Source organism: Anabrus simplex, chromosome 2 (assembly GCF_040414725.1).
Source record: "Anabrus simplex isolate iqAnaSimp1 chromosome 2, ASM4041472v1, whole genome shotgun sequence".
Taxonomy (NCBI): Eukaryota; Metazoa; Arthropoda; class Insecta; order Orthoptera; family Tettigoniidae; genus Anabrus; species Anabrus simplex.
Window position 1 is genome coordinate 969,237,418 of NC_090266.1, and position 19,378 is coordinate 969,256,795.

Sequence of the window (19,378 nt, forward strand, 5' to 3'; positions counted from 1 at the left end):
TCGTGATGGTACGTAACTTAAGGCCACGGCCGTTTCCTTCCCCCGTTCCCTTCCCTCTTCCTTGTCTATCCCTTCCAATCTTCCCATCCCCCAGAAGGCCCCTGTTCAGCACAGCAGGTGAGACCGCCTAGGCGAGGTATTGGTCCTCCTCCCCAGTTGTATCACCGACCAAATGTCTCACGCTCCAGGACACTGTCCTTAAGGTGGTGGAGGTGGGATCCCTCGCTGAGTCCGAGGGATAAACCAACCCTGGAGGGCAAACAGATTAAGTAGAAAAGGAAAGAAATAAATTTCATGAAAGTAAAGTACTAAGGTGGTGCAATTGATATTATTATCTACATTGTACGGTTTTCAGAGACGTTGAGGTTACGGAAATGTTACCCCACAGGAGTTCCTTTACGTAGTGGAAAATCTGCCGTCCGAATGCTGAGCACCTTCGGACAGAACCGAGATTAAACCCACAAACTCGGACTCTGTAAGCCAGAGCTCTAGCACCTGGACCAATCAGCTGGGCATGGATATTCTTGTTTACACATCAACTTGAATATAACAGACGGATGATGTACGACACATTGCGTATTAGTTTGTACCATTCGTACTCGACTGAAGTTTCTGAGTTACAAATTAGGACTGCTGAGAACCGTATGCCTTTCCAGACGCAAACCCTATTACGTGTTTCTGTGTTGGTTAGTAGTGTGGTGCGTTTTTGTAAATTATATGTGTATTAAAGCGATGAAACAGAACCATCCCCAGAGCCATATAAATTGTGAATGATCGCGGATAACATCTCCGGCCCGTCCAGCAATGGCGTCTTATGAACCGAAAGCCACTACGCTGACCATTTAGCCAAGGAGCCTGATGCATTTATTATGTGTCATATCTGTACTGAACTGAATACTATGCTTGAACCAAATAGATTCCAGCTGACGATTCATCGCGTATATTCGTGATATCCAAGAGACTTATTGCCGTGGTAAGTGGAGAATATTAGTGAAATCTAGTGTACACCCCACTCTCTTAACTCTGAGGCCTCAATATAATGTTTACAGTCATCCACATGATCATAGCCCTATCAATGATATGGAACAGTTTCTGCCAAGATTATACAACACAGTCACCTTCACCACCAATTGCCCTCAGCATGTGCTTATTCCAGTTTCCTCATCTCTCTCCAACTGGGTAGCTTCAAATTGCCTCGATACTGTTAAAGGACGGGAGGAAGATAGGAGGGTCAAACTTGTCATATATGAGACTAAAACCGAGTCAGTGGCTACGCGGTTTGAGTCACGTAGCTCCCAGCTTGCATTCGGGAGATAGTGGGTTCAAACCTCCACTGTCAGCAAACCTGAAGGTGTTTTCCCGTGGTATCTCATTTTCACACCAGGAAAATGCTGGTACTGTACTTTAATCAAGGTCACGGTCACTTCCTTCCCATTCCTAGCCCTTTCCAATCCCATCGTCGCCGTAAGACCTACTTGTGTCGGTGCGACGTAAAGCCAATTGTAAAAAAGTGTGAGAGATTCGTTTCAGCAGATTATCGGCAACTTAAAGAACCCATTTTGAAGACAGCGTTAAAACATATATTATTATTATTATTATTATTGAGTTATTATTATTAAAATTGAAAGAGAGCATTGTTTGTTTGTGTTAACGTAAACATAAGTGCATGTTATAGAGCCTGTGAAATCCAACACCTCCCTGGCGTGCTTGTGGAAAAGTCTGATAACATTTATAGTGAAAACAGGCGCAGTGAAGGGTTCCGAACCTTGGATCCTTTAATGGTGTGTAGCCTCCCATTCCGACTGTGGAGCAGATTTATCTGTTCCTCTTTAAACAAGGGATCTGGTGAAATGACTTTACCATCTTCGTCAGAAGCGCCAAAAAAGTGACCGGCTTTGTAACACCATCTACTGTATGAAAGTCAACGATTCACACATACAGGGATGGAAATAACTCATTCTGCATTCTTTATCGCATTGTATGAAGTCTACAGATTGATAGCCATCAATATAACATTATTATTATTATTATTATTATTATTATTATTATTATTATTATTATTATTATTATTATTATTATTATTATTCCTTTTATCAATAACACCCATAACTATGATAACGCTGTAAGTCGAGGTGTAGTAACTCACCGGTGGTGGACCATATTCTTCATGAGGATCCTCTTGATGGCCGGATGATGACGATGCCGATGCTATAGAAGAGATCTTGGAACCAATCTTGGAAGTGAGCAGACCCAAGATATCTCCTGATCCTGATCTTTTCACCCTCTCAGATTCCGACGGTTCTTCATGAAGTGCAGCTCCGAAAGCTATCGCCGCCGTTCCTATCAAAATGAAGATCACCGACACCTGAAACACAAAGGGAAACAAGTATTTTACTTAACCTGAGAGGGAAGAGACGCAGTTCGTCACAGGATCCAGAAGTTTTCCCTCCGCTACCTAGGTCATTGGATACTTGAATTCTATATTCCTCTTACTTAAATGAATATGAATCTTCATTCCAGGGAATTAATCTGCCAAAATTAAAGACATAATTCCTCCTAAATCCAGACGCTAATTGGTGCTGTGTTCAGTTAGAACGTATGTAATGTTGTTTAATTCAATATTATGCAGCAGAACGACACATAGGAAAGGAGGAGTGATGGAACGTGTAATAATTTTATTAATTAAAACGTTAGTTTGAGTTTTTGTCATGTTTAAAAAAGAAGAATGAGTGCATGGTATTATACGTTCCTCGCTTTTAATATTGCATAAGACGTAATATCAATCGCAATCAAAATTTAATTCACCTCCCATGCACACATAGACCCTGTGGATACTCACAACAAATATTAAACCTATAGGTTCAATTGTTTCTGAGAAAAGTGTACATGCGAGGTACTTGATGATGATGATGATGATGATGCTTGTTGTTTAAAGGGGCCTAACATCTAGGTCATCGGACCCTTAAACAGTACCACATGCTCATTCTCTTTTTGAGCAACTGTACATCTGCTCATATTTGTTGTAAGGAAGAGTAATAATTGAAAATGTATGACGCTATATTTTCGGATTTCAAGAATATCACCTACCCTTTTGTCCCAAACTGAGGCGATAGAATTAATTAGCGTATGGCTTTACACATACATTACATACGTACATGATTTTGGAGAACAAACTATATTTTTTGTCCAGGTTGTTTATGTAACTAATTGCCCCTGGAAATACATGAGAAAAATCACTGATGTCGCCACTGTACTTTCCTTTCGGACACTCAGTGACAATATTTTGAATGGCCTGCTTAGAGGCACCACAATCGCAGTTACATTCAGAATTTTTTTTTTTTTCCATTTGTAGTGGAAATCTGCTCAGTTACCATAGCCCGATCGTATTCTGTTAATAGTAGACCAGGTTTTACGAGGAAGTTCAAATCCACGTAGCAGCGGCGAACCAATGTGAGGTAGAATTGACTAAGGCCTAGTATTTTGTCTTCCCTGCCATTCTGTAGTTATATTGACGTTGGTATTCTTCATTTCTATGCAGTTCTTCTTGGTGGATTTCGAGACATACTTCTCTCCTGGTCAAGATACAATATTCATGAAGGTGAAATGAATGCTGGTTAATGAAAATTTGTAAGGAGGTGGAAGTAGTCGAATGTGGCCTATGAATAGGAACTGTCCCTGCATTTTCCTGAAAGTGAAAATGAGAAACCACAGAAAATCACTCTCAGGACAACTGACGGTGAGGTTCGAACCCGTTCGTCTTCCGAATGCAGATCTCGGCTAGCTCCATAGCTGTAGAGCGATAACACGCGCGGCCACTTCGCTTGGTACTTAGGCCTACATTAAATTGATAAATTCAAGAATAACACTTTCGAACACATGTAACATGTTATGGCTTTTTTCTTTTCATGTCATATTATCTTCCGATTTCCGGAATTATTTTTATTTTGCGGATGGCTTTCGGAGGGGCATGGTTCAAGTCTTTTGAGTTGACTCCTACAGGCGACCTGCGTGTCTGTGAGGATGGGACCCCACCTATCATGAGGTAATTTTGAACATGGAACAGAGCCAGACGAAATAACCAATAAAGATTAAATGCCGAACCTGCCGGAAATCGAAACCGGGACTGCCTGGACCAAAGGCCAGCATGCTAACCATTTAGCCATGGAGCCGGGCAATTTCAATATGCTGTAAATGGTTCCTGTTTTCGGTTTATCTCACACAGTATCAAATTTTCTTTTGTTCATTGCATGAGGATGAGCACACAATTTTTAAGTCTGTTGAACGAGAGAACGAACCGATCGGAATGTATAGCAGATTTTTAAACAGGCATTCCAACGATTCCTTGGTGTGCTATATATCAACCTAAAATAATAAATGTTGTGTTCTTAAATCTTTCTTTACAATATCCAATCTATTGACTGAATACTGCCAAAATTATCTGTAATGATTCAGCAAGTATTCGTCAATTAAAATCGACTGGAATCTGCAACCCGAAATGAAATTTAAATATTTACATGCTTCGGGATTTCATACTTTGTGTAAGTGTGGAGGATCTAAAAGTGTAGAATATCAAAGCAAGGAAGACCATTCATAAAGGAAGAAATTTACAGTACTGATCTTAAACATAGAAATATACTGTACATATTAGAATTATGTTTTTGAAGAGTACTGAGTGAAACGTATCGCTGGTGCAGAAATAAAGAGAATAAAAACCTTTTAAACGGGATATTATAGAAGAAAGTTATATAGTGAGATGTATAGATCGGATTACATATGAAGAAGAAGAATTCTGAGATATCCAATTACCCCAGAAATTGTTCAGTTGGTTATTCAGAGACGTACAGAGGAAGGTTATTATTATTATTATTATTATTATTATTATTATTATAATTATTATTATTATTATAGTTTCACAACAATAGTTTCACGTTCCACTAATAGTTTTTACGGTTTTCGAAGACGCCGAGGTGCCAGAATTTTGTCCTGTACAGTTCTTGTACATGCTTTTTGCTACAGTACTTGCTTTACGTAGCACCGACACAGATAGGTCTTATGGCGACGATGGGACAGGAAAGGCCTAGGAATTGGAAGGAAGCGGCCGTGGCCTTAATAAAGGTACAGCCCCAGCATTTGCCTGGTGTAAAAATGTGAAAGCACACAAAACCATCTTCAGGGCTGCCACCAGTGGGGTTCGAACCCACTATCTCCCGGATGCGAGCTCCCAGCTGCGCGCCCCTAACCGCATGGCCAACTCCCCCGGTTCTTGCACATGCTGGTAAATGTATCGATAAGAGGCTGCTCTATTTCAGCGCATTCAAACAACAGTGGACTGAGCTGAGCTGAGCCATTAAGCCCGGCGGGTAAGAATGGTAATGGTAGGCGAAAACAGATATGTGACAGAACGATTAGAAGTGATGTACAATGCGATAATTAGGTAGAGATGAGAAGTTTGGCACAAGGTAAAGTGGTATGTTGCGCTGCATCAAACTAGTTATGTCCTGATGAACCAATCCATATGACTACATCACAGTACCACGTACAACCGATCTACATTAACTATCATCCTCTGTCCACTACGTGCACTTCAAACTTCCGTGTTATAGAAATGCATGCAGCAACCAACTTAAATTACTGCCTTACAGTTTTCACATGACTGAAATCATGTAAAGTGTGCCTTTGTCATTACATGTGTTTACATTTCCTTTGACCTGAATATGAATAATTTTCTGAAGCATCAAATTAAATCTTTCGTTTCTGTTCTGCTATGCTACATGTAGTTTCACAGGCAGAGAAGCCCTTTTGCAACACTTCTGATGCATTAGTTCCACTTCCATGCAAGCCGCGACACGCAGCCAGGTACAGAAAGGCTTCCTACATTGTGCGGTGTAGAAGGTGGAAATAGGCCTGTCTCTTAATTACTTGCTAATTCTTCACGTAAAAGATTTTATTAATCAATCCAATAATTATTTCAGCCGACCTCAGTTAAGTAATACGTTAGTTTATGTTCTTCTGACGTTGGTACCATTTGAGGATGTCTGAATTTGTCAAACACCGTGTTTGCTTTTGGGCAAATAAAGGAACTCATGTAGAATAAAGTTCTGGCACCTCAGCGCCACTCAGTATTATTATTATTATTATTATTATTATTATTATTATTATTATTATTATTATACCGCTTTTCCCCACACCTGTGGGGTCGCGGGTGCCAACTGTGCCGCACATGCGGATTAGGTCCTGTTTTACGGATGGGGGCGTTTCCTTACAACAATCCTATGTGGAGGGATTTACTCACTATTGCGTGTTTTCTGTGGTTATTTGTGGTAATGTGGTGTGTTGTGTGACTATGAAGAGGAGAGTGTTGCGGAAAAGACAAACACCCAGTCCCCGAATCAGAAGAATTAATCAGGCACGATTAAAATCCCCAACCCAGCCGAGAATCGAACCCGGGACCTTCTGAACTGAAGGCCTCAACGCTGACCATTCAGCCAAGGAGTCTGACAGTAGTAGTAGTAGTAGTAGTAGTAGTAGTAGTAGTAGTAGTAGTAGTAGTAGTAGTAGTAGTAGTAGTATTTTAACGTCTCGTGAATCCATGCCATGAGATAGAGAAAGGTTAGATTTGAGAAGGTATGAGCCGTAGACTAAATTAAATCAGTACAGGCCCGGTATTTACATGGTGTGAAAACGAGAAACCATAAACATCTTGGGACTGCGGTGAACGTTCAAATGCGTCATCACCCGAGCATAAGCGTACAGGCGCACGAACCGTCATGTGTGGCCGATTCCCTCGAAAATGTAACTAATTCGTTACCTCTTTACTCCCGATGAGTTAACTTAATTTTCATTCCTAGTGCACCGGGCGAGTTGGCCGTGGGGTTAGAGAGATAGTGACTTCGAGCCCCACTGTCGGCAGCCCTGAAGATGGTTTTTCCGTGGTTTCCTATTTTCACACCAGGCAAATTCTGGGGCTGTACCTTAATTAAGGTCACGGTCGCTTCCTATCCCATCGCCGCCATAAGACCTATCTGCATCGGTGCAACGAATACAAATTGAAAAAAAAACAATTCGTAATGCAGGCTGACTGAATCTTATGTCCCTGTGCTTCTTCAGAAGTACTACTCTACATCGGGACAAGAGCCCACGCTCTTCTCAGTGAAGGAACCATGTATCACCTCGGCTGGGCAGACTCCAGCCCCCTTAGTTTATCCGTCATTGTGTGCAGCAGGTTAGGTGATGTCTCCTGTTCAAGGTTGTGGCTTACTGCTAGAAACGGTACTTAGAACTGTTTAAATGACTGAGACCCGTTCAAAACGTATTAATATTTTATAATAGAGCAAATTGCGGCAAAATACGGACATCATTAGCAAAGGACGGTTTATTAAACACATAGCCCTATTTCTGATCATCCACTGGTTTCAGAAACACGAATACATGGGCTGATTGTCAAGGTGTTCCTATTCCTTAAATGAGTTGGCAGTAGCAACGTGAGTTGAATATCTATTTTGGTTGTAGGGTATTGTCTGGTATGTATGTTACTACAATGTAACCTAATTACAATGAGGTAGTTTGTTCTGTCCCGTAAACATTTCCTAGGTGACTCCTCTTAAAACACGGACCGAGATACAGACAGCGGGGACAACAGAAATGTACCGAACGAGTGACTGCTTGGTTTAAGTCACGTAGCTGTCAATTTGGATTCGGGAGATAGGGGGTTCGAACCCCACTGCCGGCAGCTCTCACGATGTTTTCCCGTAGTTTCCCATTTTCACACCAGGGAAACCATAATTTACCATAATTTAGGCCACGGTCGCTTCCTTCCCACTCCAAGCTCTTTCCCATCCCATTGTCGCTGTAAGACCTATATGTGTCGGCGCGCCGTAAAACAAATTGTAATAAAAACGAAAAAGTATGCTATTGTGATGCCGGTAAAGGTGTGAGGAAAAAATAATTAATTCAAGGTAACTCAGTATTTAGATTAGGGTTACGTCTGTATTTTAGGGATTTACTCACCGACAGTCGATTTGAATGGTATCTCGTAAGGCACGAGTAGATGGCGTGCACCTATTGTACAGCGTGACAATAAGTCTACGGGAGATGCTGTCTTCTTCACTATCAAGCAATTAACGCCAGAGAGGAAACTGTTTCCACTAATGTACCAGAATAATTTCACTTACGGCACATTCTCTTATTTACTTCCGCCGTATATCTTCCTGCTCACTTAGAAGGTTGGAGCAGCGTCCCAAAGCCAAGCAGAGGAAAATATTTGGTTTGACCATGCTAAAACCGTAGCGCATACTTCAATGAGATAAGCAAGCCTTAATTATTATTTTAAGTCGTAAGAATCATCTTATATTCAAAGATTTCGAAGCTTCGAGTAGCTACAGTTACACTGAATGATTGAGACTAGGAATCAGCAAAATATATTATAATGTATTGCACCCTTTTCCGGTCGATGGGTGCAGTATTTCTGTGCATTGATAGCTGACCCCGCGGTCTAAGGGTAGCGAGCCTACCTGTCGACGGGAGGCCGCTGACTCGATGCCCGTCCACTCCTGAGTATTTCCAGATGAACTGAAAACTCTATGCAGAATTATTTTCACAATAATACACTTCATGATAACTTAGGGTCAACTGAAACAACCCAACCGCTAGCTGCTTTTTATGCCATTATGTGGCTTCCCATATATATATATATATATATATATATATATAAACTTTAACACACATTGATATTTATATTTCCTTGGTGGAATTGTTTCCTTGTATTTTTGAAGCAATTTTAGATACAGAACACTGTACTGTTCATGCGTAAACGACTGTAATGTCGTCATCTTCCTATTCTGAGTTGTAGAACTGTTCAATTAGTCGGTCAGAAGATAAACTATTTAAATATTGTGTTATTGGAAGAAGTAACAGCTTAACTCTCAGCCATTTCGAGACCAAAATAAAATCTCTAGTTCTAAATACAATAACAAAATACCTGGTTAAGTCTTCGTCATACTACTATCGTCACAAGTGTGTTAGTGCTGATCCGTTCCGCCAACACCATTCTAAAAGTGAATTGTTCTGTCAGAGAAGATAATTGCTACGAAAGTTCAACATTAATGTCCGTATTGGGTCCCTTATAATCATAAACTAAGAATTCCATGGCTCTGTTCTCAAGAGTAGAACTGAATTCCCAAGATTCTCATGAGAAACGTGATGTACAGTACTATGGACAGCACTGACAGGAAGACATTTAGAATGTCATTTCAAACTAGTCTGCTCATCACTTCTGTACCTTTCTCATTATATTGTTACGGGCATCAAGCACTGTATATATATCAAAGCTTTTCTTTGCTAGATCATTCACCTTCGAAGTTAAACGCACTGAGTCTTGCTATCTGATAGTGTTGGGAAGCGAAAGTGGAGTGTTTCGATTCCGGGCAAGGACAACAATCAAAGGCTAAGCTGAAAAGTGAACATTCCTCCTAGCTCCAGACAAATGATTCGTATCGGGTGTTTGTAGATGGTTTCCATCCGGCCCCTCGGCTTGGCTTTTGGTTCATAGCGCCCCAGGTTCGATTCCCGAACTGTTCATAGATTTTAATCTTCATTGATTATTTCCTCTGGATCGTGGATGGGTTTTCAGGCCATCTTCAAAATATGATTTCATCCTAGGTAGAGCTTCATCCTCACAGATGCGCATTTCACTCATGAGCATCATATCCAAATACAAATTTGGAAAACTACTTCTTTACAGGGAGAGGAGATTGGGATAGAAATAAATTACCAGGGGAGATGTTTCTTTTTTTGCTAGGGGTTTTACGTCACACTGACACAGATAGGTCTTTTGGCGACGATGGGATAGGAAAGGCTTAGGAGTTGGAAGGAAGCGGCCGTGGCCTTAATTAAGGTATAGCCCCAACATGTGCCTGGTGTGAAAATGGGAAGCCAAGGCAAACCATCTTCAGGGCTGCCGACAGTGAGATTCGAAACCACTATCTCCCGGATGCAAGCTCACAGCCGCGCCTCTAACCGCACGCCCAAGTCACCCGGTAAGGGATATGTTTGATGAATTTCCAACTTCTTTGATAGTATTTGATCAATATCTAGGTGCACAAGCGATAGAGAATCTGGCACGTGAGTGAAAGCCCTAAACGCAGATCAGTGTGGAATGATTGCTTGGATTTATATATTTATTTGTTTACTGACCGAGCCAGTTAGCAAACAGGTAAGAAGTGAAAGATTGTATTAAGATGATAGAGGATTCGAATTACCGTCGGGAGCACTGTAGGTCGTTTTCTATGGCTTAAATTTACAGCCGAGGTTTTATCTTAATTTAAGCCACGTTTTCTACCTCCTCACTCCCAACCCTTTCCTATATTAAAAAACATTTACATCACACTTGATTATGTGGAATTTATTCAGTCATGGACGATGTATTCTTCCTGATACAAACAGTGATTGGCTGAAAATGTTTAGTCCCCGAATACAAGCAGAACCGAAAGCAAGGAGCACATTATAATAGAGATTTCTTCATTGGTCCATACGGGTAGGTTTATCTACATTTTGCAGATAAAAAGGTGTACTTCTATACTTTTTGAATTACTAATATCATGATATTCGCCACAAATTGCCTTAAATGCTGCTCCCTAAATGCTGCTAGTCACTCTCCTAACGTAACAGAACTTCCCAAGTTGATGTGTTGGACGAATATACAGGATGAACCCGAACTCCACCGACAAATTTTCGGAGGTTGTTCAGTGATACCTTCGAATATATTGTTGTAAGAGACTCGTGGTCTCCGGTAGCACGTTACAGAATAATAAAGTAATTATGATTTATTCGATTTGTTAAACCAGTCATCGTTGTTTCTGTGAAAATACCGTCACAACAGTGAAGAATCCTGTAATTTGCAATAACCAAAACGTACAGCACAACATACAGAGTAATACAACAACCCTCGGAAGAAACAAGTACATTTTTTTCAGTGTTTTCAATCTGTTCTGTCAGTGTACTGTATAGTACAGGACGTAACATATGCAGAACTGTTACCCTACAGGTAACAACTTCGCGTCATTGGCTTCCGCAACGTTAATGAACTCATTCCGACACTTCGGTGTCTGTCAAGAACTAGCATTAGGACGGACGTAAAACAATTATTATTATTATTATTATTATTATTACTTTATTATTATTATTATTATTATTATTGTTATTATTATTGTTATTATTATTATTATTATTATTATTATTATTATTATTTTGCTAGGGGCTTTACGTCGCACCGACACAGATAGGTCTTTTGGCGACGATGGGATAGGAAATGACTAGGAGTTGGAAGGAAGCGGCCGTGGCCTTAATTAAGGTACAGCCCCAGGATTTGCCTGGTGTGAAAATGGGAAACCACGGAAAACCATTTTCAGGGCTGCCGATAGTGGAATTCGAACCTACTATCTCCCGGATGCAAGCTCACAGCCGCGCGCATCTACGCGCACGGCCAACTCGCCCGGTATTATTATTATTATTATTATTATTATTATTATTATTATTATTATTATGTCCGGATCGATAGCTATATGGTTAGCGTGCTGGCCTTTGGTCACAGGGGCCCTGAGTTCCATTCCGAACAGTGTCAGGAATTTTAACCATAAGTGGTTAATTCAACGGGGGCTGGGTATATGTCGTCTCTGCTGTGCCAAAACCGCGAATGTGACAATGCTCATCCTATCTATTATCTCCCTTCAGCCTAGTCACACCTCCAAGCCGCATATTAATATGGAGTCCATCAGAACAATAAGTGTTGAGTTCATTTTCCTATGCGGGTTGGTAAAGAAAAATGAACCTTACTCTACCGTATTGTAGGAATGTACGTTTGCATGACTTATTTCATCACTCATGGAGTGCGATGTAGCCTATTTAAGTTTCAGTTTCCTTTATAAATTAGCATAGGAAAATGAACTCAACGAAGACTGTTCTGATGGACTGCATATCAATATGTAGCTGAGAGGCGTGACCAGTCTTAAGGGAAATAATGGACAGGAAGACCATTGTTACATTCGCAGTTTTGGCACAGCAGCAAAGATGTGTCGTCCTCATCATAATTCCATCCTCATCACGATGCGCAGGTCGCCTCTGGGTGTCAAATTGAAAGACCTGTACCTGGCGAACCGATCTTGTCCACGGACACTCCCGGCACTATAAGCCATACGCCATTTCATTTTATTATTTTTTTCGGTGCATTACAGACACAAAGCTAATTGGGGCTACAAACCAAATGAAATGTAACGAGCCACTGAAGACCACGGGTCCCTGATACCAATAACCTCAGAAGGTATCCCTGGAAAGCCTCTGAATTTTTGTCGGTGGATTTCGGTTTTGCCCTGGTTATTAAGAACAAATACATGTAATATTTTATTATAAAACACCATGGTAGCATGGGTCGAGCTTTACGAAGTTTGATACTTTGTGTCAGGAAGTGTAATATATAAGTAAGTAGTGCTGGGCATGACGGTTACCATAGCTTCCGGACAATCGTATCGAGGACAAAGGGGACTGCTCTGAATAAAACGTGGTTCATTTTCCAGTAAGTTGAATATTTTGTATTTTACAGAGTCCGTTCCAGAACCGTCATAAAAAAGGTTGTGCGAATCTCATTTAAATTCCAGAGATAAATTTGAGAGAGCAGAATGCGAGTGTCACGTCAACAGAGAAGCTCCGCTAGCCAATTTCATGTGCAATATATGGATTTATCACCAAGCTGAAGCTGCATTCCATATATTTTTCATCTTGTTCTCATAAACTAGACCAGTTATAGCAAGCTTAAATGCTACCAGAACGCATAGAGTGCAACCATGAAAGTTTAGGGCAGATGACACAGGAACATCAGGTTCAGCGGCAGACACTGAGCACAGCAGTGCAGCAAGTACGGTTTATGTTGGTGAACACATGGCTCTGTGCGAACGTTAAACTTTACTCTCTTCCAAACATTGTTTTCAATAAATACGATCATAGGATAACGAGGTGAAGGACAAAGGACAAAATATATTGATGTATATGCTTTATATCTCTATCCGGCTCCTTCTCTGAATGGTCAATGTACTGGCCTTCAGTTCAGAGGGCACCGGATTCGATTCCGACAAGGCCGAGAATTTTAACGACGTATGGTTAATTCCTCTGGCTAACGGACTGGGTGTTTGTGTTCGTCTCAACACACTTCTGTTTATATATATATACACAACACACCACAAAACTGGGCCAAATCCACAACAAGTACCGACCCTAATAAACTGTGAAAAAGCCTTGGAAGAAGAATAAAAGGAAGCATCTCCTGCAAATAATATTATTAATAATAATAATAAGAAGAAGAATGTAGTAGTGCAAGTTGCTTTACGTCGCACCGACACAGATAGGTCTTACGGCGACGATGGATAGGAAAGGGCTAGGAGTTGGAAGGAAGTGGCCGTGGCCTTAATTAAGGTACAGCCCCAGCATTTGCCTGGTGTGAAAATGGGAAACCACGGAAAACCATCTTCAGGGCTGCCGACAGTGGGATTCGAACCTACTATCTCCCGAATACTGGATACTGGCCGCAATTAAGCGACTGCAGCTATCGAGCTCGGTAAGAAGAAGAATAAGAAGAATTGTATTGTTTTTACGTTCCACTAACTACGTTTACGATCTTTGGAGGCGCCGAGTTGTCCTTTTGTCCGTCAGGAGTTTTTTTAACGTGCCAGTAAATCTACCGATACGACGCTGACGTATTAGAGCACCTTCAAATACCACCAGACTGAGCCAGGATCGAACCCACCAAGTTGAGCTCTTCAGCCTGTGGTTATCAGTTCGGCTATGGTCAAGAATAAATTCTCCCACCGAGGGGTTTTTTCTCGCAGAGATTGCCTCCGACTCATATCCACAAAATGAGACGCAGTCATTATTCACGGACTGTCAACCTCCACCACCTGTCATCTCATAAATGGCATTGCGAGAGAACCGACCTTGGAACTGTGGACATGAAGAGCTATAGGCACAGGCTTGTGCAAATGAAGCGTGAAAGCCACCAGAGCCCTTTTTTGACAACGCTGGCCCTGACGACAATAAGGCGAAACAATCCAGGTAGACAAATTGGACGTCCGAAGTACCGACGTATTTGAATTATTTCTTTAAATAATAAACGTAGCCAGTGTCCGAAAGAACCCTTCCTTGTGGCTTCATATAAGAGACTGCGATGTCGTGATCAATAGTTCCGAGAACTTGGCTTGTATAAATTACATCTTACAACCCAGTCTTGCTCACGCTGGGCATTTCGACCCGCGTGTATACAGCATATAAGCGGATGGACGGGTGATCGCTGTGTGTGCTTCAGCCATATTGACGTCGTGGTTACGTCACAGACCGTGAAGGTCAATGCCGGACGGATATCTAGAAATTTTACTTTCCTTGTGCGAAATTCTCTCATTCCCTCCATTGAAAAATGAAATGAAATGGCGAATGCCTTTTAGTGCCGGGAGTGTCCGAGGACAAGTTTGGCTCGCCAGATGCAGGTCTTTCAATTTGACACTGTGGATGACCTGCGCGTCGTGATGAGCATGAAATGATGACGCAGACGACACATACACCCAGCCCCCGTGCCAGCGAAATTAATCAATTAAGGTTAAAATTCCCGACCCTGCCGGGAATCGAACCCGGGACCCCTGTAACCAAAGGCCAGCACGCTAACCATTTAGCCATGGAGCCGGACTCCCTCCATTGAATTCCTTAAATAAACAAGCAGTGACCGAAACAACTCGTCCTTGTGGCTTCATTTCAGAGTTAGTAGTCACTAAAAATATGAAGTTCCTCATAGGTACACTTCTCTCAGGCAATATTGAACCTGTAGATCAGGGTCAGCCAACTGCGTGTACGTGTGATGTCAGGTAACACGTCACACACTCTGCTGGGGCAGCGAAACGAAGTACTTAGTACTGTAACTGAGAAGTGAAGGTTAGAGGGGCTAGGGGAATCACAACGTCATTCCTGGGGGGAGGCCCAAGGGCTGCAGGTAGAGCAATGCGGTTATGTGTAGTACATATTTCTCTCCACATAATTTATTGTAACGTAACTTTGTTATGAATTAACATAAAAGTTATCAAGCAACTTTATTTCTACATATACAAACTAAGCTAGCTTTTCCCGGTGAATCTTCGGAACTGATATTGAACACAAAATTGCTATGTTTTACAATATCACCCACTGTAAAAAATAGTGCTAATAGTGACAAGCAGCACAGTTTTACAACAAAAATAGTACAGAGAGTAATCTGTAAACTCAAAACATACGTTTTATCTCATGATATCGATACTCAGTTGCCACTCGTGGGTTTCTTCGATTTTTGTAGTCTTATTACGTTTACTAGTTTTGCAATATTTGGAGTTAATGCTTGAGGAAACACTAAGTTTAAGAGCACACTTCAAATCGTGATCTGACAACTGGCTTCAATGTTTTGGTTTTGTTGATTTAAAATAGAAAAGATTCGTTCGCAGGCATACGTGGAACCGAAAATACTCAACATTCTCGCTTCAAACCTATGCAATCGGGGAAACCTTTTTTTTTTTTTTAATATTATGAGCCCAACCACTCCAGAATTGCGCCGTAACCTAGAAGGTGCACCATCTGTTGCTATTGAAACTTGTTTGTTCCATGGCAAAGAAGCATTTTCAACAACACTTACAATGCACCGTGATGTTCCCGGTTCGTCCATACTTATGTACTGTACCACTAACACCATACGGCTGAGGATGTTGGTAGGTATGTCAAAATCATAAAAAACTTTTTTCGGAATTTGATCCTAGATTTAACAATTTGGAGTGTCTGGAAACGTATATTCAACTTTTAACCACGCCATTTTCAGTTGTTGCAGATAACGTTGATCTAGACCTACAGTTAAGGGTTATTAGATTTACAGTGTGATAGAGAACTAAGAGACAAATTTTTAAATAAGAAGGATTTGTGTGGCTAGTTGTGAAAAGTGTCTATATAAGCCGTAGCCATCAGCATGTATGGCACTTCACGTGTTTACTACAAAGCGAGGCTGTCACTTCGTCTCCAGTCTACGACAGCGGCTCCCCACCTTCTGCGCTCTTACGTCACATGGTCTCTCCGACGTCACACGGTCTCTCTTACATCACACGCCAGCCAGTTGGCCGACCCTGCTATAGATATAATATTTTTTGTAGATATCCAAAGGGATTTTATCTTCATGGTAGGTGAATTACATTTTGATAATAATTGTTATTAAGTCTGATAACATATTGAGTGTTAGTAGCATACAATACCGTGCGCTTGTTCTTTTCTTGAGCAACTGTACACTTTAACACACAAGTGGTAAAGGTTCAGTTTTCTTTGAATGTAGAAATACAGGAAAATAAAACCATATCTGTTAATATCGAGCGCAGTATAAAACAAACACGAATATTTGAAAAGGACAGGTTTTTCTCCAGATTGAAGTGCCCTTTTAAACCATACTCCGATCAACACTGCGTTGAAAATGGTGCGAGTAATCACAATCAAACATCACAGCTATTGCGCCGTGCGTAGCGTGTTCGCTCAGTCGTTTGTGACGTACGCCTAGTATGTAAGCTGCCCGCATTTCATCGAAGTCGACCCGGCCGCGCTGGGCTGGTTTCAACGGCCGCCAAGCTGCGCAACACTGCCATAGCCTATAAACATACTCCTGTGTATCTTTTTTTTTTTTTTTTTTTTTTTTTTTTTGCTATTTGTTTTACGTCGCGCCGACACAGATTGGTCTTATGGCGACGATGGGATAGGAAAGGCCTAGGAATGGGAAGGAAGCGGCCGTGGCCTTAATTAAGGTACAGCCCCAGCATTTGCCTGGTTTGAAAATGGGAAACCACGGAAAACCATTTTCAGGGCTGCCGACAGTGGAGTTCGAACCCACTATCTCCCGAATACTGGATACTGGCCGCACTTAAGCGACTGCAGCTATCGAGCTCGGTATCCTTGTTAGTTATCAGTGCGAGAATCGCGAAGGAAGCAGTCGATGCCTCTATTTTAATGACCATCCAGGAATTCCCTTAGATGTGAGGTGACCAAACACGGGACAACCTTTCTAATTCCACGAACAGTGGGATTCTAACCAAATTCTACTCGTAATTGTGTACTTGTGCCTGAGGAACATTGCTCCTGTCACTCATTCCAAATTACATTCTTCTGAGTTACTCAGCCAGGTAACATAATAATATTAATAAAGATAATAACAGTAATATTATAGGGGTAATGATTCCCCCTCTTACAAGATAACTTCGGCTGGGAACAACTGGTTGATAATCTCTTTGCATAGCTAGAGGATACGTATCAGATGGTGAACTTCATGGGAACAGAGTTCCAGAATCGAATAACTTCTGGGTTAAGTAAAGTCTAAAATGGCTACCCCTTTTCCCTCGGGCGTAATTATGAATTAGTTCCCACCTATCATTCAACTTACGAGTTTCTATCGTTATACTCAGAAGACGTAACACGAAAATGTACTCTCCGTCCGTGGGGCAGATAGCCTATAAGAGACTCCTCTCGATTACATAGCAATCCTACATAAGGATGCGAATTTATAAGAAAATGACACTAATTTTGCTAGGAATACTTAAAAAAGAACAATCAGGAAAGCTGAAAAGTGCATTACTGATTGCTGTTGGTTATAACAAAAAAATTACAAGATTCTGCCATCTAGTGTCCATGGGACTTAATGTATAATTATAATAACAAGAAGAAGTACTTAATGAACCATCAATTATTATGAATTTTGAAAAGGCTTCGGGCTCTTGAAATGTGGCCCTGAAAAGCGTGCAAGTAAGTCTACCGAGAGATCTCTTGTATTTTAGTGCTTTCAAATGCTAAGTGACTTGCACCTATAGAATATTCGAATCCAGAACCTTGAGGATAAAACAATGAACATACAACTACACTACGCAGCCGGCTTTGAAATCTTGCTTATTGATCTCAAATGTCAGTCACATTAATAGCAAAGCGAATGCCTACATAGGAATGAAGAAACTAGAGATAAGAGCTCAGTCCTTGATTTGTACGACGTGTGATTTAGGTTATGGGTGAGAGTTCTCCCCACCGTTATTCCACACACCTTGCAGGGAAGTGCTGTGAGTATACATTCTTTCTAGTCTAGAGTCAATTCTCACCGAGAGAGTCGGCCGTGCGGTTAGGGGCGCGCAGCTGTGAGCTAGCATTCGGGAGTTACTAGGTTAGAACTCCAATGTCAGCAGCCCTGAACATGGTTTTTCCGTGGTTTATCATTTTCACACCACGCAAATGTTGAGGCTGTACCTTAATTAAGGCCACGGCCGCTTTCTTCCCACTCCTAGTCCTTTCGTAACCCCTCGTCGTCATAAGACCTGTCTGTGTCGGTGCGACGTAAAGCCAATTGTAAAAAATAAGAATCAATTCCCGCAAGCCCAGTGTCAAATAATAACATATACCACCGGTCGATTGTGGCGGAGATTGTCAGAGTATTTCCTCTCACACAAGTACAGAGAATGGTGTACAAAATATTTAAGGCTCTAAAGTGAAATACCAGGTGTATGTATAAGTTTTTGTCGAATTTCGTGGTAAAGAAAACACGTAATATTTAAGGTAAAATCATATATTGTTTATTCAAAATATTGGCCATCGGCTTCTACACACTTCGCCAATCTTTCAGGTAAGTTATGAATACCATGCCAGAAAAACTGCTTCTTTTTTGCGGCAAACCATTCGTCGAGCCATTTTCAAACTTCCTCGAAATTTCTGAAGTGCTGCTCTGCGAACGCGTGCCCCATTGTGCGAAGATGTGATAGATGGCGCCAGGTCAGGAGGGTACGGCGGGTTCGGAAGGATGTACCATCCAAACGATTTCAAGGTTCCTTTCACTGGATTTGCCGTGTGAGACGGCGCATTTTCGTATAACAAAATCACTTTGCCATGTCTTCTGGCCCATTCCGGTCGTCTTTCGATCAATGAATGTTTTAAATTAATCATTTGTTGGCGATAGCGTTGTGCATTAATGGTTTCGCCGGGCAATTGCTCGTCTTAGCACTTTTGTGGTCTATCAAAGCGCGCTGTCTTTCACATTGAAATCACCACATTCATATTATCGAATACATGTCCCACATGTTTTAATCGATGATGCGTGTTCACCATATGTTTCTACCAGCAAATGAGGACTTTCCACAGCCTTTTTCTTTTGATTAAATAATAAAAGCAATGCGTGCCGAAAATGTTCTTTTTCAGGCACAAACGTCGACATGATCGCTGAACGATACACCACAGACGCTAGTGTTTGGCGGACTCAAGTTGTGTGTGTTGGTAAGTAAATGTCAAACGAACAAATTGACGTATGTGTCAAATTCATACGCTG

At 41.3% G+C, this 19,378-nt stretch overlaps 1 protein-coding gene across 2 annotated transcripts in view; it reads right to left on the reverse strand.

The window, feature by feature from the left end:
• LOC136863226 (uncharacterized) overlaps positions 1-19,378 on the reverse strand; it is a 247,233-nt gene that overhangs the window by 171,658 nt on the left and 56,197 nt on the right. For both annotated transcript variants that reach the window (XM_067139595.2, XM_067139594.2), the window contains exon 2: positions 2,147-2,365. In XM_067139595.2, coding sequence (XP_066995696.2) covers positions 2,147-2,365 — 219 coding nt within the window. The remainder of the gene's footprint in view (positions 1-2,146; positions 2,366-19,378) is intronic.